Source organism: Prionailurus bengalensis, chromosome D1 (assembly GCF_016509475.1).
Source record: "Prionailurus bengalensis isolate Pbe53 chromosome D1, Fcat_Pben_1.1_paternal_pri, whole genome shotgun sequence".
In the NCBI taxonomy this organism is placed as follows: Eukaryota; Metazoa; Chordata; class Mammalia; order Carnivora; family Felidae; genus Prionailurus; species Prionailurus bengalensis.
The window spans coordinates 15,599,083-15,623,382 of NC_057346.1; the positions used below are offsets into that span (position 1 = coordinate 15,599,083).

General features: G+C 52.5%; 1 protein-coding gene across 5 annotated transcripts in view; it reads right to left on the reverse strand.

The window, feature by feature from the left end:
* Positions 1-2,385: 2,385 nt before the first annotated feature.
* FXYD6 (FXYD domain containing ion transport regulator 6) overlaps positions 2,386-24,300 on the reverse strand; it is a 31,443-nt gene continuing 9,528 nt past the window's right edge. For 2 of the 5 annotated variants that reach the window (XM_043579452.1, XM_043579448.1), the window contains exons 2-8: positions 8,168-8,230; positions 7,535-7,573; positions 7,182-7,256; positions 6,331-6,367; positions 5,552-5,601; positions 4,993-5,035; positions 2,386-3,699 (exon numbers count right to left, since the gene is read on the reverse strand). In XM_043579452.1, the coding sequence (XP_043435387.1) occupies positions 5,007-5,035; positions 5,552-5,601; positions 6,331-6,367; positions 7,182-7,256; positions 7,535-7,573; positions 8,168-8,225 (288 nt within the window). In that variant the 5' untranslated portion in view covers positions 8,226-8,230 and the 3' untranslated portion in view covers positions 2,386-3,699; positions 4,993-5,006. Of the gene's footprint in view, positions 3,700-4,984; positions 5,036-5,551; positions 5,602-6,330; positions 6,368-7,181; positions 7,257-7,534; positions 7,574-8,167; positions 8,231-24,300 lie in introns of all 5 variants that reach the window. The other 3 variants (XM_043579449.1, XM_043579451.1, XM_043579450.1) reach the window with 3 other exon arrangements.

Below are 24,300 nucleotides of genomic sequence, written 5' to 3' on the forward strand. Positions count from 1 at the left end.
GGTAGGGAGGGCCACAGCCTGGGGGACCAGTAGGCAGAATGACCTATTTTTATGTGGTGTGAAATAACGCAAACACCTCTGTGCGCAGACTTGAAAATCTTTGGAGTGGGATCCCTGGGGAGGGGGGCAGTAGTTGGGAGGTAAAGGGTGCAGGACACCTGAGATCGATCACTGTCCGAGGCCAGGGGATTCAGCATTCCCTTCTGGGAAAAGGCACAACTGGTCAACTTTCCCATATAACCAAGTTATACAGTTCTGTATCCAACCAAATGACAGACCTCAGTCACCTGTCTGGGGACGAAGTGGACAGGTAGACAGTCCTGCCAGCACAGAGCACTGGTCCAGAAGGAAGACACACACTAAACAGCAATCCGTGCCTGGATTCTGGAGTCTTCTTCCCTGGCCCTGCAGTGCTAGTCCAGAGAGGGGGAAGGGGCTCATCCATGTGGGTGGGGGGGGAGGGGGAGTGGAGTCCTCAACCGGAGCCCGGACCTGGCCAGATTAGGCCGTCCTGGGCAGATTCGCAGAGTCCATTTTTGCCCGGAGGGTCTTGAACACTTCCAGATGGACAGCCGCTCCGGTTGGGGATTGTCACAGCTGAGGGAACCCAGGACTGCCTCACACGAGGCCAAGTTCTGCCTCCTCTCACGTACACCTGATGGGTCTAAGCCCTTTCCTCTGCAGCACAGAGTGAGCCGGGCTTGGAGCTGGGCGGGCCCGGGCTGGACTTTGGCTTTGCCCCTCGGAGCACAAACTCAGGCCAGTCGCACCGAGCCACAGTGTCCCCATCTGTAAAATCAGGAGACCATCAGGTAGTGCCGTGAGTTCTGAACGAGTTGATCTATGTGACATCGTCCGCCCCATGTTTGGTAATAGCATGTGCTCGATGTATTTAGCTGCTTTATTTAGTTATGAATAATAATATTGCCATCATTTTGATCACCAGTTCCTTTGACTATTCGTATGTGTCTTGTTTCCAGGCCACAAGACCCTTCCCAGAGCACAGGCTAGGTAGCGTATGCCCTGAAGGGCCAGCCAGGCTCCAGATGTGGTCGCACCGTGCCAGGCGATCCTCTCCCTGCCCCTGGACGTCAGCCCTCCCCTGCAGAAGGAAGCCAGGCCACATGGCGTGCCAGAGAGAGCTTTGGTGACAGACAGCCTAGGCCGGGTTCCTAGCCCTTCCATTTCGCAGCCGTGTGACCTCAACCACTCACAAACATTTCAGAGAATCTCTAAAGTGTGAACATCCTACCTACCTCAGAAATGAGACTGGGTTATCTGGGGGAAAGATGAGCGGGCGCTGAGAGTCTGGCAAAGAAGGGAAAACTATTTTCTAGAATGCCCTAGAGTTGATAATCTCATGATTACTATGAGAAAAACCCGAATCTCCCCCATTATACTTCCTCATACTTATTTTTAGAGTTCAAGGTTTTATTTTTAAGAATGAATGTGGGGAGGTACCCACCATCTTTTGTGTTCCTGGGGCCCCGGAGGGTCTTCATCTGGCCAAGCTCTGACATTGCTGTCAGCCTGGTAATTCCCTGACCCGTGAGTGTTCCCACAAATGGTGCTCATTAGCTGACTTAAACTTTCGGTGTGACCAGAGATGGTGTAGCCTCCGCGATCACTGAGTTGACAATGTGGAGCTTGATCTCAGCGATAAGCCCCAGGTCTTTTCAAAGACCTGGGGGGACACAGGGCAAAGGCAGGTGCAGAAGTGTCCCGGGGGCAGCCAGGGGGGTGACTGGACCCCCGAGTCCCTCAGGACCTGCACCTGCCAATTCTGCAGCCCTACACTACTCACAGACTCTAGACGGACTCTGAAGATTTGGGGGGGGGGGGCGGGGTGAAGGTGTTCCAGGCACTCTTACCTTAGAACGAGACATAGTCCTTGCCCACTAGGAACCGTCTCAGATAAAGACACACAAAGCACGTAGAGAGGACGGTGAGCAGCAGCGACCTCGGGGAGAATCAGCCTGCATCTGTGTTTATTTGGCCAACAGCACTTTACCAAAGACTGAATTGCAGTGTCTTTGGGAGGACACTGTGGGTGACCCCTGGCCCCTATGAGCCACTATGGACACCATCCGCGTGGCCTCCACAGTTTTGTATTTTTTTTTTTTTAAGTAGCCTTCATACTCAACATGGAGCCCCATGCAGGGCTTGAACCCACGACATGCGTAAGGTTCAGGTCCTGCCGCGGGCGCACCGACCCAGGAGCAGGGGGCGGTGGGAGGAGGAAAGGGGGAAGGGGTTCCGGGGGGGAGGGGAGGAGCTAAGCTGGACCAAACAGCTGTCACCTCCTCCCTCTGACCAAGGACCGAGTCCCTTCGGCCCTACAAACGCTCCAGCTCTCTGACACAAAGGAAAGCACTTCGGAGCCACTAGGAAACAAACGGTGTTTTATTCCCTTTTGTTGTGGAGAGGATCGATCACAGCACGGAGGACAGCGGCCCGGTCACGGCGGCACGTCTGGTTGGATGCCACGAGAACACGATGGACGGGAGGGGCGGGGTCTGCTTGGACTTTCCATTCTGTATGACCTTCGACCTCTTGGCAGTTCCCTCCACAGCAGGGCTGTGCCCACCTGCCCCGGGTCTCTAAGCCACGTGTAGCCGCCGCACTTGCCGCTCTAACCAGTAACAGGTGGAGCAAAGGGCTTGGGAGCCATCGCTGTTCCCTGATCGACGGGACGCGGCCAGAGAAGCACAGGACGCCTCCTCTCCCTGCTGCTTTGCTGGCCCCCACAGAATGGAGCCCCTCAGCCACTGCCTACCAGAGACCTCATTCAGGGCCAGGAGTCTGAGTCCAGAAGAGCCGGGCTGTAGCTGGGAGTCTGGGAAGCAGGGAAGGTAGGAGAGAGGAGCAGGGTTCCAGAGCCCATGGGGTTATTGCTGAGAAGATATGCAGGGGGCACGTTCCCCAGGGGCAGACTAGAAGCCCGGGGCCCGGGATCCCGGGCTGCTCTGCGACGGTGCAGGGCAGATGAGGACCCCGGGGTGGAAGCCCCAAGAGGGAAAGGACCGTGGAAGGGGCACAGCCTGCCTGGAGGCAAAGCTGGGCTCACCAGCTCCTTGCCGTGAACCTCCCAATTGCCAAGAGACCCTCAGAACAGACCTGGGTCCGGACTAGAATACAGAAGCAAGGTTCTTGTGAATGAAGTGAAGAGAGGCCAAGAAAAATGATCACGGAGGTGATGTAAACCTTCCCAAGTCCCAAGACAACTGGAGACCCCCGCCCACACCCCCTAGCCCCACCCCCACCCCCAAATCAAGAGAAGGGACTGGTCTCTCAGGGAAAAAGCAGACTCCCGGGAGTGGGAGATGATGGGGGTGGGGGCCACAGGGGGGCAGGGAGGGGCTGACGGTGACATGGCTCAGCACCCACCCGGGAAAGCGAGTTCAGGGTCACTAAAATACAACATCATCCACAAACAAGCAGCCACAGAGATCACAGTCATCAAACACACACAGACACGTCACAGGACGTGGACGAGACCGCGGGCTGCGGGCAGGAGAGGCGGGTGTCAGTTGCATCGTTAAGTTGAGGATCGTGTTCCGGGGGACGGCGAAGGGGCAGGGGGACACACACACACTCTTGGCTTCTCCTGGGGAAAGATCTGCTGCTGAAGTGGCCGGTGTTCTTAAGCATCAACACTTGCGTCTAAAGGTTCAAGCAGCTCCTTTCAGGTTCTGGGAGCTAAAGGGGGAGAGAATCCAAATTAAAACTCAACTCTGCCTCCTTTCTGGCGTCTTTACTGGCTGTCTCCCTGCCTTAACGCAGCGCCTGTGCCCCCCTGAAACTCGAAGGAGACCCACTCCGAGCTCACATCCCCGGTGACACAGGAGGACGAGGCTGAAATGCAGGGGAAGGGGGAGGGGCCTGGGAGGGGGAGGGGGGCCCAGGGAAGCGCTTCTCCCAGGAAGGCTAGAACCTGATAGACATGGAAAGAAAATTGTTAAACCCGGGGTTTCTATTTCAGGACACCCCCAGTCGTGGCTCACAATCCCGAGACCTAAGAGAACAGGGTTTCTGAGGAAGCCCTAGTTTAGGAAAAAAACCAAAAACCAAAAAACCAACCCCAAGCCTCCTTCCCTTGAGCCTCCCCCCACCATCCCCAAGATCAGACCGGCCAGTGCCCATGAGTGGACAGAACCCCGAGCCACCAGCTAGGACACCTGACTCCTGGACTGGCATCTAGGGCCACCTCGTGTGTAGGAGATCACTGACCTTCCCAAGCCCCGTCTAGGAGATGGACAAACTGAGCCCCGCGCTGCCCACCCACGAGGCTGTTGTGATAACACGATCTTGGATGGCTGTTCTCTCTGACCTCAGTTTCTTCATCTATAAAGTGGGGCTCAATCCCACCTGCCCTACTTGCTTCTTCCGGTAGGCTCAGGCAAGTCTGTGCGGGGCAGCATTTTGAAAACTAAGACATTTCACGGCAAACACTCTCCCGTGTCCCTACGATGAACAACGGAAGCAAATGCTAAATACGGTCCCCCTAACAGCTGAGAACTGAGAACGGCTAACGCTGGCATCGGGGAAGGGGGAGATACACTATTCTCCCTGGTTGTGTGTAGAGTTAGCAAGTTTGATTCTAAAGTGTTGACGTTTTTTAAGCGGCCCTAAGCTACTTCCTGAACCATCGCTAAAAGCCATTATCTTTGAGCTACTCTGATATTAGGAGGAGTTCACGAACTGTCATTCTCTCCCAAGTCCTGCCCCCATCGCAGGGAAGGTGACCTGCCATTAACCTGGCCTCCGGTCGTGCAGAAGCAGAAGCCCTATTCCCCAGCCTTTCACCGCGCATGTGTGGTGCCCTCAGATGTCTCCGTCCATCTGTCCCGTTGCCCTTTCAGACACAAGACTCCCCAGCCTGGCTCAGAATAAATGCTGTGCCCACTGCAAAACTGGCCCAGCACCTCCCTGAGGAATGAACAGTGACGGAGACAGAGGAAGACACGGGAAGACAGGATCCTACCTTCCTACCTGAGGGCTGCACCTCAGTTCTCTGCTTTCTGGGGCTCCGTTGCTGGAAAAAAAAATGGAACAGATTGCAGTGAATGGACCCCTCACCCCCACGGGCCACCCGCCGCAGCAGCCGTGCCCAGGTCTGACGCTGGAGGAGTGTGAACCGTGCAGCAAAGAGGGGGCTTGGCAGGATTTTGAGTCAGACAGACTTGCTGGTTATAGGAATTGGGCACATTCCTTAACTTTTCTGAGTCCCTGGGTTATCGAATGCAGATCGCGAGCCTCTGTCACGGGGCTGTGCGCACACGAAGGGGGTTCTATGAAGCACCTGTCTCGTGCCCGACACAAAGCACATGCCCTATAAACAGCGGCGGTCAGGGGTAGCAGCCGGTTTGGTGGAGGTGAGGGGACGGCCCAGAGCAGGGGCCCCGGAGACCGCTCTCCCCGCACAGACACAGGAGCACGTCCGGTTGGCTCTAGGGAGGCCACGGTGTCTGACCACCATCCCTCCCGGAGCCATCCGAGGACCCTCCCCCATTGCTTCTATCCCACCCGGGCCGGTGGTCGTGACCGCTACCATTTGCAGTGATGAGGTTCTCCACCTGCACCTCCTCATCCCCCGGAGCCCTGCAAGAGAAGGAGAAGCTTCTGTCGGCGCTCTGTGGGGCAAACCCGCTGTCCCTGCTGGGGCAGGGCCATCTGGAGCAGGCCCCTGCGAATCACTGGAAGGCTGTGGCACTCTCCACCAAGGGGTGTGGGGCCGGGGGCGGGGGCGAAGCTGGGATTGAAGGGGTGCCAGGGGAACTCGCAGGCACCCTTCAGTGCTGGCCCCACTGTGCGCTGGGAAGGAGTGGCTTGGGGCCCCCTGGGGGCTGGCATCGTGTCCTGCCAGACTTTGGACTTCTGAGGTCCACTGCTGCCCCTGGTTTTTGCGGTAGACTAATGGGGTATGGGGTGGGGGGAGAGGTGAACGACGGAGCCCGAGCTCCTCCTCAGCCAAAGAGCCCCATGCACAGGTGATGAGCAGGGACAGCGTCGCAGGTCCTGTAGAGATGAGATGGACCTCCCGAGAGGCTCTGAGGCCCTCTGCTTCCCTTCTCCCAAGCCCAACTGTCTCAAGGGCTTTCAGACGCGCATCCAGCACCTTCTTGCTTCCCTCCCCTCCTCAATATACATCAGAAGAGAGTATACACTTCTGATCTCAATATACATCAGAAGAGAGGAGGGGCTAACCCTCCATGCTTTGCCCTCGTGTTTGCCAGAACATGCCTGGCACACACCAGGGGGCCCCGCCCTGTCCCCCGCCCTGTCCCCTCCTAGCGTCACCTCCGATATCCACAGACAAGCCATCCTTACCGGGGCTTCTGATTGAAATTGCATTTGCATCTGCGACCTGAAAGGCAAAGAAACCACCCAAGGTCACGCTCCCGGCTCGAGTTCAAGGTCACGCTCCTGGTTTGACCACAGCAAAGCTGCCACAGGGGGCTACATAAAAAGCATAATTATATGTAGCAATCCTCTGTGGGAGTAGGGTTCTTCTGAGGTCAAGGTTCAACATTCAAATGCCTGGATGATGGCCGTACCACAGTCTGCTTGATCGGGCAAGTGCAGAGGGCTCCGCGCGGCCCGGGCTCTCGTGTGCAGAGAACAAACGCGGGGGCACCTCTCTCACAGCACTCTAAGGACAGCTCCTCGCTATCTCCTGTGACTCCCCGACCTCTGCCTACTGGACACAGCACCAGGACAGCCACCCTGCCCTTTCTGATGACCTTGTTTTCATCAAGCATTTATTTTGTTCACTTTTCTTTAATGTTTATGTATTTTTGAGACAGAGAGAGACAGAGCATGAGCAGGGGAGGAGCAGAGAGAGAGGGAGACACAGAATCGGAAGCAGGCTCCAGGCTCTAAGCCATCGCCACAGAGCCAATGCGGGGCTCTAACTCATAAACAGCAAGATCATGATCTGAGCCGAAGTCGGACGCTTAGCCGACTGAGCCACCCAGGTGCCCCTATTTTGTCCATGCTGCCCTGTTTTACTGAGCACTTACTATGTGCCCCGCACGATGTTAGGTGCTGGAGATAACAGGGAGAACGGGCCATCTCTCTCCCCCCCCGAGAGAGCACGGCCGGGCTCCTACACTGTTCTCCACTCCCCCGGCAGCTGCAGGCATCACTCTACAGAGCCAACAGGGAACGAACAAACTTACTCAGGATAAGGAGAATCCCCACGGAGAAGAGCACCACAGCAAACACCAGTCCCCCGATCCGCAGAGTCTGGTAGTCTGCCAAAGGAGCAGAGGTGACAAAAGGAAGGGAAGAGCACGGTTTCCCGTCCCTGGGCGGGGCCACACCCCCCCTCCCCCGCCAGGGCGGGGCCACACCCCCCCCGCCAGGGCGGGGCCACACACCCCCTCCCCCGCCAGGGCGGGGCCACACCCCCCCTCCCCCGCCAGGGCGGGGCCACACACCCCCCGCCAGGGCGGGGCCACACACCCCCCCCCCCCGCCAGGGCGGGGCCACACCCCCCCCCTCCCCCGCCAGGGTTACCATCACCGCTCACCATAATGAAAAGGGTCCTTTTCCTTCTCCTGCTCAGCTGCTGAAAAAATAAACGAGTGTGGGCAAGAGGAAGACAGCCGCACATCTGGTTCCCTAATACCCCACCAGTGTCACTTCCCACAAAGGGACTCCTGGGAGAGAGAGCCCATTAAGCAGAGGTGCCCGGGGAAGCACAGAAGGGCCTGCCCACTAAGGCCAGCCCGAGAGCAGAACTGGGTACCACTCAGAGCCCCGGTGCACAGCACATCCACATTTCTTGCCCCTTTGCATTATTACATTATGCCCCAAAGGCAGGGTCTGTTCGCCCCCTGTTACAGGTGGGGAAACTGAGACCAAGGAAGAACATGCGACTTGCACAAAGCCAGAATCTAGACATTGATGAGCAGGCCTGGCTCTCAAGGTTCAGGCAAAAAGTCTACAGGGACCTGGAGTGCTTGAGAGCTTGAAAGTAGAGCCTGCTGGACCCTCTGGGGAGAGGTGGGCGGGCTGGAACAGGGTCTGTGAATACATGCTGCCTTCCAGCAGTTTCTCTGCTGACTTCAGCGGGGACAGGGGAGTCACTGATCAGACATGGAGAATCTGAGAGCCCCCCAGCCCTATGTCCCAAAGGGCCAGGACCTGGAGGGGTACTTACCACTGGCCAGGACGCTGGGAGCCAGCAGGCTGCACAGAAAGATCAGCACCACCTCCATGGCGTCTGGGGACAAAGGAAGGAAAGTGAGTCTCTGCACAGGAGACCCCCCACCCCAGCCCTCGGCCGGGTCAGGGGCCGCGTAGGGCTCCCGGCTCTATTCCGAGTACCCTCCACACAGTAAAAGTTCAAGCCACAGAATGGAAGTGGCTGACACTTACTGAGCTCTTACAGAGGGTTCCGCACGCATTAATTTAGTTACCACAGCTGCCTACTATGACAATCAGCAGGCGCAATGACTGACCCGTTTTGCAGGCGAAGAACCACAGTTTAAAGAAGTTAAATGAGACTCCTGATAGTGAGTGGCAGAGCCCAGGTCCTAACCCCTCCACCACGCTGCCTCTCTGGTGCCGAAGCCGGAAAACCCCAAGGCTTTGGTGATGACCCCAGCTGCGCCCTCCTCTCCAGGCCATCCTTCCGGGACTTCCTGGCCTGGTTCCCCACAGCCAACACCCACGGTCGGAAGTTCGTTCTTCTAGGAGATTAAATGGGGCAGGTAAGCGAATGCCTCTCTAGCCCAGCCCGCCCGCCAGGTGGGGCGGGAGACTTGCTGTTCACTGGTCTCCGTAGGGTAAACCCTGAAATGCCAACAGCTCTCCCTTAAGTTGCCCCCGACACCCTCACCTCTAAGGTGCCCGAGCCAATTCTTCCTCCAGTCTTAGTTCATAATCCTCCAGAAAGGCCGTTTGGTCAAACAAAGGCAACGTGCAGACCGGTTCTGAGTGCCAGCATCCTGACCTTCCCCTTCTGTCCGTGAGCTCATCGAGCCCCTGGACTCTGGGGCCAGGGGCCCCAGGATGGGCCATCCGGATGGAGGCAGCAGGCGGCCAGGGACAGATTTCAGTGGAGTCACACGCAAGTCACTCCTGGGCTTAAGGAAGTATGTTTGGTGAAGAGCCATCAAGGAAAGGCAGAAAGAAACCCACACCAGGAAAGCGCAAGGCTGTCTGTCTTCCTCCAGGGGGTGAGACTGGCAGTGGCCTGACTCCCCCCAGACCAGTGTCTAGTGGCCAGGACCATGCTGGCCCTGAGGGATCGCCCCCATTACTTGCAGTCCCCACGCAAGCATCCTCAGCTGCCCTTCACCTCTCGGCCACCAGGGGTCAGAACAGCTGCATCCAGAGTCGCGCTGAGACCCAGCTGGGGACTTGGAGAAAGCCGCTCGGTGTTCATCAAAAGGCAGTAATTTGCTTCTAATGCCATCTCATCTATTATTTGTCATTTTTTCCAATTTTACATAAGTTTTACATTTTATACGTATAAAAATATATGTATCACGCCCGCATACATAGTAATAAGATGAACACTCATAACTTAAAAACTAGAACTTTGCAAGCACCTGCTACATTTACCTACATTTTCCTCCAAATCGTCCCTCTGCCTCACTCCCAGAGGTAAACAGCATCCCGGACAACGTATATCCATACATTTTTTTCATCATTCCCTTGTTCTTCCTCAAAGAATTTTTTCTTAATGATAGATAAAATTCACGCATCATGAAACTCATCATTTAAAAATGTACAATTTTCGGGGCACCTGGGTGGCTCAGTCGGCTAAGCGTCTGGCTTCAGCTTAGGTCACGATCTCACGGCTCCCTCTCTCTCTCTCTCTGCCCCTCCCCAGCTTGTGCTTTCTCTCCAAGTAAAAACATCCAAAAAATTTTTTTTAGTAAACACAAAGCACGCAATTCAATGGTTCTGGTATACGCACAAACCTGTGCCACCATCATCACTAACTCCAGAATACGTTCATCACCGCAAAAAGAAACCCCATACCCACTAGCCATCGGTCCCATTCTGCACCCCGGCCCCCAGCCCCTGACAACCACTGACCTACTCTCTGCATCTGTGGACTCGCTTATTTTAGACACTTCACGTAAAACAATCATACGCTATGTAGCCTTTGGCGTCTGGCTTCTGGGATTTAGCATCACGTTTTCAAGGTTCATCTATGTTGTGGCCCGTGTCAGAACTCCGTTCCTTTTTATGGCTGAGTAATATTCCTCTGTAGAGTGGGCTATCCCTCCCACTCTTCTTCAAAATCTATTCGTCATGCACATATTATCTTAAGAAGATGCGGGTCGTGGAGCTTTTTTGAGCTTTGTAATGATCATACTATGTTGTTTGCAGTCTTCTGGGACTGGCTATTTTTGTTCAACATTGTTTCTAAGATTCACCCATTAGGACATGTAACCTTCGGTTCATTTCTTTCCAAAGTTGTGTAGTATTCCACTGTGCAGCTTAATTATCATGTATTGGTTCATTCTCCTCTCAGTGGAGATCTTTTTGGCTTTTCCCATTTTGTGCGATTATAAATAATGCAGCTGTGAACATTTTTATGCGTGCTGCACAGCGTAAGACGCTTTTTCTTTTCTTTTTTTTTTTTTTTTTGCCATCATTTTCACGTGGAATACTTTTTACGTCGGAACCCAGTGCAAATACATATTCACGTATACCGGGGATAACAACATCACAAAACAACTCTTAACCTTAAAATGAATGATGCCCTCTGGCGGTTTCTGTTCTGATTCCCTTTTTAAAATAAAATGGTTAGGGGCGCCTGGGTGGCGCAGTCGGTTAAGCGTCCGACTTCAGCCAGGTCACGATCTCGCGGTCCGTGGGTTCGAACCCTGCATCGGGCTCTGGGCTGATGGCTCAGAGCCTGGAGCCTGTTTCCAATTCTGTGTCTCCCTCTCTCTCTGCCCCTCCCCCGTTCATGCTCTGTCTCTCTCTGTCCCAAAAATAAATAAACGTTGAAAAAAAATATATTTATAAAATGGTTAGACCCACTAACGGGTCATACCGCAGTAGGAAGATGTATAGTCTAGAGACAGGCCTAGGAGTGTGGTCACTGGGTTGTATAGTACAAGTCGTCAACCTCGCAGAATACTTTCGGATTGTTTCCCAAAGCGGTCATCCCCGTTTCGACACCCCACCACACCACCTGCATGACTGTGCCTATCCCTCGGCATCCTTATCCACACTTGACGTGGTCAGCCTGCTTAATTTCCGCCAACCTAGAGGTGTGAAATGCGGTCTTAATGTGCTCGCTCATTAAAGGAGTCGGGCTTCTGTTCCTTCATCGGTCACGTGTCTTTCAGGTCTTCTGCTCACTTTGCCAATGGGTTGGGCATTATTAGTATTACTCAGGTGTTATTCTGGATATGAAATCTTTGTCACGAAGTACTGCAGAGGTCTCTTCCCTATTTAGCGGCTTTTCATTTTTTGTTGTTGTTTTTCAACGAACAGAATTTCTGAAGGCTAACGTAACTGGACGCGGTGTTGTTTTTGTGCGTGTCTTGTTGAAGATACCGTCAGCCTGAGTCAGAAAGAATTTTCTTCTGGACATATTACAGCTCCGTCTTTTACATTTAAATCTTCATGTCACCCAGAACTGTTGTTCACGTGAGGCAGGAGGCAGGGATCAATTTTTTACTATTCAGGGGGTGTATCTGCTACTACAACTTCCCTTTCGATCTAGGGGTCGGTCTGTGTGTCCCTGCATCCGAATCCGTGTCTCCATGGCTACAACTTGACAGCGATCTTCCCGTGTGGTAGGAGAAACTTCTTCCCTCTCCCTCTTCCCCCTCTTCCTTCAGGAATATCTTCCCTCCTCTTTGTCTTTCGCTCTTATGTATAAAGTTTAGAATCAGCCTGTCAAATTCATCTGAAGCTGATGGGATTCTCACTGGAATTGAGACAATGGATCTGAATCTTGAGTCTCCTATCCATAAAGGAGTCTTGAGACTCCTATCTTGAGTCTCCTATCCAGTCTGCCTTTCCATTTGTACATCCTTTTCAACGTCTTATATTGGTTTTATAAATGCTTTCATATAGGTCTTGCACATCTCCCACGAGATTTATCCCTAGGTGCCTTATACTTCTCATTGCCATTTCAAACGCAATCTCATGTGTCTTTTCTAATTTTCGCTGGTACAGAGAAAGGCAATTGAGTTGTACATATTGATCTTAAACCCAACAATCTCACTCATTAAGTCTCTGTTAATATTTCTAATAATTTACTTACAGATTTCCCCTGGGTTTTCTCTGCCGACATATCATCTGCAAATGATACAGTACTGTTTCTTCTTTGCCAGTGCTTACACTGTTGGGTTTTATTTCTGGTCTTCTGTACTGCTAGGCCTTAGAGTACAATGTGAATAGAGGCAGTAATACAGGACACATACACACACATGCAGTCTTATTACTGGTTTTTATTTTTTACTCGTATTTCATTTGTGTGTGTTTATTTTTATTTCTTCCCAGCTTCACTGTGATGAGACACCTAACATTGTGTACGTTTAAGGGATGATGGTTTGATGCATGTTTATGCTGCCACATATTGCCACAATAAGGTCAGTTAATACCTCCATCACCTCCCATAATTATCTTTTGTGTGCATGGTGAGGAATGATAAAGAAAATATGGCATATATATATATATGTACATATATATATATAATGAAATATCATTCATTCAACCATAAAAAGAAGGGAATTACTGATTTTAGATAGATTTCTTCTAATGTTTTATAAGTGCCCCTGTAATCCTGGTTTTCCAAGGTGTTTCTGTTTTACATTAATTATGAATGAATGTTCTGGGTCTACAGCTTTTAACCTTTAATCCATCAACGAAGGAAATTATGTGCATGGGTTATCTAATGTCAAATCATCCTTACACTACTGGGATCAAACCAATGTATTACTGTCTTCCTAATAAATTGTTGGATTTGGTTTGTTGCTATCTTGTTGAGGTTTTTGCATTTATGTGCGTAAGATTGGGCCGTAATTTCTATTTTATTGTGTTGACCCTGCCCGGTTTGGGTATCATGATAGTCCTGGCCTCACAGAACAAGTATTTCCTCTCTTGCTATTCCTGGAAGAGTTTGCAGAAGACAGAAATAATCTGCTCTGTGAACACCTGGTAGAATTGTATGACTTAGTCTTCTCTTTGTGGGAGGATGTTCAATTGCCTTTTCAATTCATTAATGGCCATGACACTCTTCAGATTTCTCTTCCTCTGGAACATATTCAATGAGTATAATTTTTTATAGCGATTTGCCCTTTTCTGCTTTCAAATTTATTATCAGAAAGTTGCTTATAGCATTTTATACTTACCCTTAGAAATCACTAACTTCTGTTGGATCTGTAGTTATGTCTTTTTCTACATTCCTAACATTGTTATTTGTGACTTTTTTTTTTCATCAGCTCCACCAGATGTTCACTCATTGTGTGTCTTTTCAAGAACCTGCTCTCGGTTTTGCTGATCCTTTTTACTGTGTTTTAAATTATCCTTCATTCTGCCTTTACATGTTCTTTGGGTTCATTCTATTATTCTTTCTTTATATTTATCTTCTTATGTTGGATACCTGGTTCATTAATATTTAGCTTTTCTTGTTTTCTTTTTTTTTTAATTTTTTTTTAACGTTTATTTTTGAGACAGAGCATGAACGAGGGAGGGGCAGAGAGAGAGGGAGACACAGAATCGGAAGCAGGCTCCAGGCTCTGAGCCATGAGCCCAGAGCCCGACACGGGGCTCGAACTCACAGACCGCGAGATCGTGACCTGAGCTGAAGTCAGACGCTTAACCGACTGAGCCACCCAGGCGCCCCCTTTTCTTGTTTTCTAATATCAGCATCTAAGACTGTAATCCTCCAAGTGCTACATTTACCCCAACACATGAACTTTGAAATGTGGCTTACGGCTTATTGTTAAGTTCTTAGTACTTTAAATTTGCACTGTAACCTCTTATTTGACCCAAGTGTTATAAAGCGGTGTGTATGTTAAATGTCCAAAAGTATAGTGATTTTAAATTACTTTCATAATTGACTGCTAACTGAAATGCACTGTGGTCAGAGAATGTGGTCTGAGGATACAGATGCCTCAAAATGTATTGACCTAATATATGGTTAGTTATTCTAAAAATTATACTCCATTTATTAGAAGACTAAAAATTCCTTCATTGTTGGGAAGAAAGTTTTATGTGCCTATCAAATTAAGATTATTAAACTGTGTGGTTTAAATTCCTACACACTTTATTTTTTTCGACTGGCCTCTCAACAATGGAAATAGGTGCTTTAAAAGATACCTCTATGAGGAAGGATTTATGTATTTATCCCTGTGTTTCTTATAATATTTAACAGAAAAATTAAAATTGCTACATTGTCCTATGGGTTGGATTAAATTCTATTTCACTTTCCACCTTCTTGTGTCCTCATGTGTTGTACGTATATTTCATCATCTTGTAAATGGCAAAGACCTAAGAAAAACATTTTTTTTCTTAATTCCACCTGATAATTTTCTATTAACTATCAAGTTTAGCCCATTTAATTTTATTGTGACCATGGACATATTTGGTCTGATTTGTTTCTCTTTTGACCTTTTTTTTTTTTTTTTAGATTTTTTTTTTTCTTATTCACTTTCTCCCTCTACTGGTTGATTATACACGCTGTTTCTAGTCCTTTCGTGGTTCCTTTTGGAATTTTACCATGTGTGTTGGCTACAGACTGAATGTTTGTGTCCCCCAAACTCATATATCGAAACCTAATTCTCAATGGGATGTATTTAGAGATGGGCCTTTGGGAGGTGATTAGGTCATGAGGGGGGGGGGTCCTCATGAATACCATTGGAGTCCTTACAAAAGAGAGCTCTCTCACCTCTCCCCCCAAGTGAGGCCTCAGTGGGAAGATGGCCATCTGTACACCTGCTTTGCCAGCACCTTGACCATGGACTTCAGCCTCTAGAACTGTGAGAAATAAATTTCTGTTGTTTGTAAGTCCCCCAGTCTCAGGTACTCTGCCGTAGCAGCCTGAGCAGACAAAGACGGTCTTTGATTTAACAAAGTCTAAAGTTAAAACGTATCATGGTTACTGGGTATAACACCCTTCCTGAAAAAGACAACAACACGAATCACCTCCCTCCTAATACATGTGCTATTGTACAAAATTTCAGTTCCGTTTTCGATTCTATGACATAGACATTAGAAGGTATATTTCATGGAAACATGTTTGTTTAGATTCACTCGCATGTGTGGTGGCCGGCCTTCAAGACGGTCCCCACTACCCCCTGGTATTACATCCTTGTACAGTCCCCTTCCACACTGTACCATCTGTGTGACCAATAACATACAGCAGAATTGATATGTCCCTTCCAACAAACAATAGATTATAAAAGGCACGATGGCTTTCTTTTCTGGCTTGTGCTTGCTCCCTTGCTCTCTCCCTCTCTCCAACTGCTTGCTTTTAGGGGAAAAGGCATCTGCCGTGTCTTAAGGCTCCTCCAGCATCCCTGCCGAGAGGCCCATGTGGCAGAGAACTGAGGGCCTCAGTTCAGAAGCCCGCCAGGAAGGAGACCTGCCATGAACCACGTAAGTGAGCCTGGAGGCAGATCCTCCAGCTTCCACACAATCCCCACCCCTGGCTGACAGCCTGACTGCAGCCTCGTTAGTGACTCGGAGCTGAAGCTGCTCCCTCGCTCCTGACCTCGGAAACTGTTTGAGAGAACTAATGCTGTGGTTTGAGGCTCATTTGTTATGCGGCAGGAGATAACCGATACGTTGTATTTACTAACTGATTTCTTCATCATTCTTTCTGCTGAACCTCAGCCATGCATCAAGACCTTTTCTTCACTCCTGAAGAACATCTTGTCACAATTTTCTTTAACAAAGATCTATTACTTACAAACTCAGGTTTTGTTTACTGAAAATGTTTTCATTTCACCCTTCCGGTGGACAAACTCTTAGGGGAATCCCAGGAATTCTGACTTCCTAATGTTCCGGCCTTGGTGTGATGCCCTCCCCCTGAGTGGGGACCGCTGCTGGGACTGGCTGCTAGCCAGGAGAGGGGCTGTTTTTTTTTTTTGGGGGGGGGGTAATGTTTAATTTTTAGAGAAAGAGACAGGGACAGAGTACGAGCAGGGGAGGGGCAGAGAGAGAGGGAGACACAGAATCCGAAGCAGCCTCCAGGCTCTGAGCTGTCAGCACAGAGCCTGACGCAGGGCTGGAACCCACGGACTGCGAGATCACGACCTGAGCGGAAGTTGGACGCTTAACCGACTGAGCCACCCAGGTGCCCCCTTTTTTAATTAATTTTTTCAACAGGAGAGGGATTTTTGGCAACAGGGTCCCTCCTAGGAGCAGGAAAGACACACGTTAAGAGTTCCAGGGAAGCAGTTACTGCCATGCCTTCCCCTCAACTCCCCCCAGATCCCTTTCACAGCTGCTGAGGTTCAAGTCCATCCTACAAACACACACTGAATTCTAGAAAGAGCCACCCTCTTCTGGGCTCTGCAAGGGATACGTGGGTAAACAAGATACAGCTTCGGCTTCCAAGGACTGGCAGGGTTTGGAAGCAAAGGGCTCGAGTACATCAGCAAGTGCGAAGAGAGCTTCAGGAGACGTAGAGACTACAAAGGAGGGTCCATCGGGGCAGGCAAAGGGGGAGCAGGGATTACAACACGGAACCTGGGACGTTCCCATGGAGGAGCTGACATTTCAGCTGGACCTCGGAAGGAGGATGGGATTCTGATGGACAGGGGCAAGAAGAGAGAAAAGCCAGGGCTCCCTGGCAGAGGAAATAACATGAGCCAAGGCAGTGAGAAGGAGAAATGGGAGGCAGGGATAACAAACAGTACTCAGTTCAAGTTCAGTTCGAGTTGAGCCTCGAGGCACTCCTTGGATGATGGCTGCCTGAAGTGGCCACCTCACCTCAGAAGGATTCTCAACGTTTATTTATTTTTGGGACAGAGAGAGACAGAGGATGAACGGGGGAGGGGCAGAGAGAGAGGGAGACACAGAATCGGAAACAGGCTCCAGGCTCCGAGCCATCAGCCCAGAGCCCGACGCGGGGCTCGAACTCACGGACCACGAGATCGTGACCTGGCTGAAGTCGGACGCTTAACCGACTGCGCCACCCAGGCGCCCCTACCTCAGAAGGATTCTGAATGGGGTCCATCAGGAGAGGGGGCCTGGCCCCATTGGTAATGTCTGCACAGCACTGGAAGGTCCGGGACAGCAATCGGCCAAGTATTGGCCATTTCTAGAGCAAGATACCCTCCAAACAGTGAACGATCCTGTTGAGCGAGGCATGAGGGGTGGGTGGTGAGAATTCTGATAAGTCAGATTGTGGAGGCTCTCTCTCGAATGCCAAGCCGAAGAGTAAAGGCCCGTCTTTGTGTTCCAGAGAAAACATTTCTGATCAAGTTACAGTGTGCTGAAAGAAATACTGTTACGGATTTGGAAAGTGACCAACTCCCTGTCCCTCCAACCTGCTGCCCAGGCCTGGCCTCCACCAGCCACACCTCAGCACAGGCCTCCTCGGGGTGACTCTCGGCCCCTGCGCCCACTTTGTAAAGTCTCGTCGGTACCGTTGGCGTTGCCCCTGAGTCAAGTGGCCAAACACACACACAGAGCCTCTGCAAAGACACACAATGCCCTTCTCTCACTGCCGCACCAAGAAACCCCAGAGGGGCCTCCCCTCCCTCCCACACAACCGCCCCTGTGCGTGCCACGCCCTCCCAGTTACCACACATTCATCTCTCCCAGGAGGGAAGCAGGGCCCTCTGGGGCTGGCGAAGGGTGGGTGCGGGAGGGGCAGAGAAAGAGGCAATAGAAGTGAGAAGTCTCATTTCCGGGCCACAGAGTCTAAGGAGTAGATGGAAGAAAGGAGGGAGGGATCTCTGGAAGAGGGAGAAGCAAGGCTGAGTTGGGCAGAGCTGGGAGAAAGGGTTCAGGAAACCACATTAGCCTCCAGATGTGCGTGAAGCCCCGGAACCCTGCCTCGGGGGAGCCTGAGGACCTGGCTCTCAGGGACAGGGTCTCAGGACAGTGGGGGGAGGGGGCGGGGGGCGGGGTCCTGGCCCCCTTACTCTGCTGCTCCCCAGCTCTGAAATTCTACACCATCGAGACCACCCTTCCCAGCTGGGGGGAAAATAGGACCAGCCACGTTTTGCTTCCTCCGTGGCCCGTGGCATCTTATGAGAAAGACTTCAGGTTTCCACTGGTGGTTCTTCTCCTCCTTTCCACGTTCACAGTTACCTCTGTGTCGGTAAACAGCTGACATTTCAGGTGACAGCAACCCTTCCACGTTAATTTCGCTCCCCGATCTTCCTGCCTTTTGCACAGTTGCTTTCTGCATGTGCGGGAGAAAGCAATCAGAAGAGTTTCTCCGGCGATTATCTTTCCATTCTGAGTCACATAATTTCACATAATTGCTGGGTAAAAGCTGCTCAGAAAAAGAAGCCACTAGTTGATGATATAGCAACATATGCTCTATTATTTTTGATTCCATGCAGCAGTGAGGTAGATCAGAATACCCAGTTCCATTGTGAAAATAACTCCGAAACAACCTCCCTCTGAAGCGCACAGCCTCCAAATTACAGTGGAACTTGATCATCTCACGCTCGTGCCTCTCTCCCTCCGCCCCTAAAGCCTCGAGCCCTGTCCAGTGCATCTGGCCTGCCTGTCTTTCTTCAGGCTCAGCCCATCAGAAACATGCCCGGAGGGATCACTGACGCCTGAGTCCTGGCAGGATCCCCAAAGAAACATGAGCCCCACCCCCCACTCCAGACAGGACATGCTGGAGGGGACCCGTTTATGGGGCCACAGAATGCCTGGGCCCCATTGTTTAGGCTGACTGGTCACCCTCGACTGTGTAATCAGATGCCAGGAGACACGACTTAGCCTGTGATGTATCCAGATCTCTGCAACAAAGAAGCCCGTTAAGAGAAGATTCCACTGTGTATAAATAGGACAAAGCCAAGATGTGAGGTTTACCAGATGGAGCTGGAATCACAGCATGCCAGGGTCAGAATGATTGAGATAAAAGCTCTTACTTCTCATTTGAGGAGACCGAGGCCCCAGCAGAGCAGTGATGCGGCCAATTCACACAGCTAGCCAGGGCACAGAACTGTCTGCGGCTCCCGTCTGAGGCTCTGGTGGGCTCGGATAGGGAGAGGGGCAGGCCAGGCCTGCAGGACAGGAGGCCACGAAGGCAGCCGGGAAGGAGATAGGAATGGGGTTGCACCAGAGCAATGAGAGGGGGTGGGAGGGAAGCACCTGACAGGCTCCTCAGCTCTCCATTAGAAGACCACCTTTGACTGAGGACATTCAGGGGGGCAGCGCTGGCTTCTGGAAGGCGAGAAAGAGTATCACGTCCAGAAAGACCTTCAGGAGGCTTGGAGCCCCACTCTTAGTCTCTCAACAGGGGGGTAAAAGACAGGAAGGCAAGAAAAGAAAAATTAACAGTCCTTTCCAATTATCCCGGCCATGCCGTGTGGCTGATCTTGGTGCAGGTGGCTACTACCTATAGCCTAGATCTGGACAGCCTGAGGCTCGGTGAAGGACCAAAAAGAGAAAAGGCCCAGGACTAAAAAACATCAAAGACAAATTGGTCTGATTTACTGACAGAGAGGTGGGTTCTTCAAGTTCCTAAGACACTGGTAAGTCTGACTGTTTGTCAGGAAAACAGGACCAGACTGTCTGATCTATTTGTGTCAAGATCGTATTACAGACGGGGCACTGGCCCCAGCAGCCTTTTCAGGCCTCCTTCGCCTGGGATTCTGTGAAAGGGTCGCGTGTGCACCTCATGAGTGGTACCAATAGTTCCAATGACACGTGCTAATGGACGGGGCTCGGGGAAGTGGCCAGCACAAGCCAGCAGATAAAGCCCACACCCGTGCTGTACCTTGATGAGAACGTAGGTGTGATAACGCCTCCGTGCTGGAAAGACTGGAATGTTCTTGATCCTCTCGGGCACCCCTTCCACCACTGAGGTCTCCCTGCTTCCCCATCCATGCAGGGACAGCCAGGCATTCAGACACACCCCCACCTCCTTTCACACACAGAGACCCTGTCCTCCCCGCACCGCTCCTCACCTTGCTGCTTCCCACCCCTGGATGCTTTGGCCTAAAGCTCTCTCGGGCTTTTATGTGCCAGAATAAAGAGAAAGCAAAGAACAAAAGGACAGTCATCATCTACTTGACAGCTGTGTCTGGAAGAGCTCAAGGGGGCACTTTTCCAGGCTCCGTCCTGCTGAGCCCAGAACTCCCTTGGCTCCTTCTCTGCCACGCGGCTGTTTGCAGGATGGGGAGGGCGGAGGGGGGGGGGGCCGGGTTTGCTCCTCATCTCATGTTCCACGTGACCAGTGAACCTGGAAACGGCCAGGACCACACTGTGGCCCCAAACCGCTACACTCCGGCCTTGAAGCTCCCCAACCACAGGACCCTCGGCCCCTCCCCCAAGCTTCATCATGTGTAAGATACAGGCTGGATTCCTCATCATCTTGGGCCCTCTTCGGGGAAGCTGCTCAAAATCCCCCTTCCTCAAATAGCCACGTGACATAGCTGCGGCCTCCCTACCCGTAGACGCCTCTGTGCAATGTGCAGCCCATCCCCCACCCCAGGCCAGGGCGCCTCCGCCTCAGGTTCAGGTTCACGCCCACGAACCAAGGGCGACAGAACACGGACCTCCTGAAGAGGGACGTTCAGGCCCGGGGTTCTCCCCGCAGCTCACACATGGCCCAGTCCCCACTCACATCACACACCTCTCGGGGCACAGCCTTGACGGGAGCGTGAAAAGGAAGGCGGAGGAAAGACAGGGGAGTTTTCGAGGTGGTAGGAAACAGTGAGCTCGGTGGTAGGAATAAAGAAGCAAGGTGCTGGCAATGGGGGGTTGGGGGCTGGGGACAGAGGCCTGCCGGCAACATAGCAGTCCTTCTGTGAACCCCATGGAAGGCAGTGTGAGGAATGGAAAAGCCTGAGGTGGAAAGCCCATATCCGAAGCCCAGTCTCGGGGCCTGGAGTGGCATAAGAGGTGATAACAATAATCATGATGAGTAGCCTAGGAAGTATATATTACCATCAAACCCATTTTAGAGGCAAAGAAACTAAGGTGGAGAAAGAGAGGTCCCCTGGCAGGTGACAGCTGGATTCTAGGCTTCGACCCAGCTTTGTGGGCTTCCTGCTGGGAGCCCAGAACTCATCCCAGGGGAGGGCCACCTATACTGCGGCTCCCTGGAGGCAGGGGAGGGGCGGGGGGGGGGGCACCTTCCCAGGCAGCTGCCACTCTGTTCTTGCTCCTCCCCCAGCCTCTTGGGCTGAGCTCTGCACGGGGGCCACAACAGAGGGCGCTCCTGTCTCAGGGTGAGCCTTTACCAAGCAAGCTCCCCGCGTCTCTAGCTTCATGCATATTCATACAGTGAACACACAGTGCCTGCCAGCTCACCCCGGAGGGAGAATTTATATTCCCTTGTTGGACAGAAAGCTGTTTACTCAGGAGGGTGATTTTTTTTTTTTTTAACAGATTACAGAATTGCACAGCTGATGAGGCTGCATTTGTGCCACACCAAGTACTGTTCTCAGTGGTTTAAATATACTAACTCATTTAATCCTTACAGCGGCTCTAGGGAGTGGCTCTGATTTGGATCATCCCCATTAGACAGATGGAGAAACTGAGGCCAGGGAAGTTAAGAAATCACTTTTGTGTGTCGACAAGTACACTGGTCGGCCCACGCCCTTCCCTTCTGGGAAGGGGATCTCCTTTCGGAGGGGAGAGGGCGCCTCCCCCGCCCCAACCCTACGGGTCTCCTGGCTAAAAGGAGCAGGTCTGAGACGTCAGTGGTCCCCCAGGGACTGTCACTTGGTGGGAACAAAGGGAGGAAGGGTCAAAGCAGCCAAGCTGTGAAGTTGGGGGGCGGGGGGGGCGGGGAAGCCTGTAGGGGAGTCAGTTCACCTGCGGGAACATAGGAGCAGGGAGAAGGGAGAGGGAGCAGGTCAGGGCTGGGTGTGCTCCAGCCCCCCCCCCCGCCCCCCCCCGCTCCCACACCAGTGCTGTGCATCCTGTGGTCTGGCCCCGAACGGGGTGCCTGCCTTGTCTAACCAAGCTGGAGTCGGCCTTCCGTTGTTTGCACTGGAAAGAGCTGTCAGGTCAGAGTCGAGTTCCAGGCCGGGCGAACAGAGACTGCTCTTTAAGCATCAGCGGCTGATAGTGTGACTACTGTCACTCCCCAACTCCTTCCTCAGCTTCCCCTCCATTTTCTTCTACCTTCTCGTGGGAAATGGGGAAGAGAAAGAGAGAACGGAGCCAGGGAAAGGGCCCTGGTCCCTTCCTCTCACTTCCCTCCCTTCCTCCTCCAGCCACCCTCCAATCTCTGAAGGCTCCGGTGTCCTCCTGACCGGTGGGAAAGGGACCTCGGCCCTCAGAAGACACAGGCAGGCAGAGAGAGGGTCTGGGGAGGCCCCCCCCCCCCAGAGCCACTGCTTTCTCTTGCCTCAAGAAAAACTGCCAGTGTCATCCAGGGCCACAGACAGGCGGCATGGGGGAGAGCGGGTCTCACCGGGGCAGCCAGAGCTGATGACACGTCGGCCACCACAGGGCAGCCCCAACCCAGAGACACAGCAGCAAGAGAAACGGAGGGCCCAAGGTAGCAGAAGAGGAAGGAAATCCCAGAGGAAGAGAAACTGAACAGGGGAGACACCCAAAGGGAAGCTCGAGAGGAGGCTGACAAAGGAAAGACCCGATGAACCAACCAAGCGAGGTTGGCCAAGGGCAGAGTCCCGGCAGAGACCGAACGCGAGGAAGAGAGACACAGGTGGCAAAGCAGAAAGGCCGGGACTGCTGTGAGACGAGCCAGTCTGCTCTGCAGAAACACCAAACAAGCTTTCGTGCCACCGTCCTCCCTGCGAGGCCCTCTCTGGGCCTCCACCCTACCCCTGCGTGCCCTAGGCTGGGTGCTGAGACTCACAGGCACAGGGTCAAGCACACTCATGCCTCGGGCAGCCCTAATCCCCCTGCCTCTTGGGTTGAAGGGGCGTTGGGACAAGGTACACCAGGACAGAGACTGTTCCACCCTGGACCTCCGAGTGCACCTGCGGCTGCTGTCAAAGAAACGGGGAGCACCCTTCCTGCTCCCGATCCCCGCCCACGGGGGGCTGAAGGGGCCGAGGGTGGCGATGGCGATGTTGATAACATCATTTGCAAGACAGCCTACTTACCAGACGGTTTCACAAGCACCAGCTCAAAGGAGTATCACAACCACGTGTGACATTGGGGAATCGGCCATTTTACGGACCAGAGGAGGTGAGGCCCGCCGTGACTCGCCCGCGGCCCCGCGGCAAACGGTATCGGCTCCTGAGTCTCTGGGAGGCCGAATGCTGATAGTGCCCTTCCAACTCTTGCTGCCTCCCTGGCCAGTGTGGCAATGCGTGGGGACTAAGGGAGATGAAAATACTGACCTTGACCCCACGCCCCAGCTGGGCTCATTTGATGGGCGTGCTCTCCCCCCAGGCCAGAGGGGAAACACGGGTAAGCATAACCCAAATTAAGTTAGATAGCTGTGTTTAACTTCCGCACGCACGCGTCATGTCACTTTCATCCTTCACAGTGGCCAGCTCAACTCTGCGCTGTCCACTATGACCGATGTCAGGGGAGGGCTGGGACCCCGGAGCCCCCTGGGAGGAGAGGGGAGGCCTGGCCTGTCGGCCATCGCCGAACCCCGGCTCACAGTTCTGCCCCTTCACCCCCAGCTGACGCACCCTCGTGTCCCTCCTCGGCCCCCACCGCCCTCAGCAGCTGCCAGGTACCCTGATGCTCTCTGGACCGCGAACATCAGCACCTTCATGCCGCAGCCGGACAGTGTCCCACAGGACCCGCAGGCAATCCCGTCCACCGGAGCTTGGGGAAGCCAACAGAACTACCAGCCCAGCCCCCAGCAGCCTTTCAGAGCGGGCTGCCAAGCTGCAGATCCCCCCCGCCTCCTTTTTTTTCTAGAATGGCTCAGAATTAGATCAGGGTATAGAACTGAACGAAAGACCACCCCTCCTCAAAAACAGATCCACATCCACAACATTGTCCCACGGGAAGATGCTTTAGCTTCACCAAATGCTTCTTTTCAAATACTATCCGATCCTAACGGTCGCGTATATTTCAGCCTGCATTCTTAGATCAGATTGCTTCCCAGACCGCGGAGATCGGCCTGCATTTAGGCGGAGCAAAGAAAAGTAAGGTTGGGACAGGGCGTAACTTGGGAGAGAATGGCACTATTCTCCTTCCGGGAATCAAATTAATACGGCTTTACTGATGGCC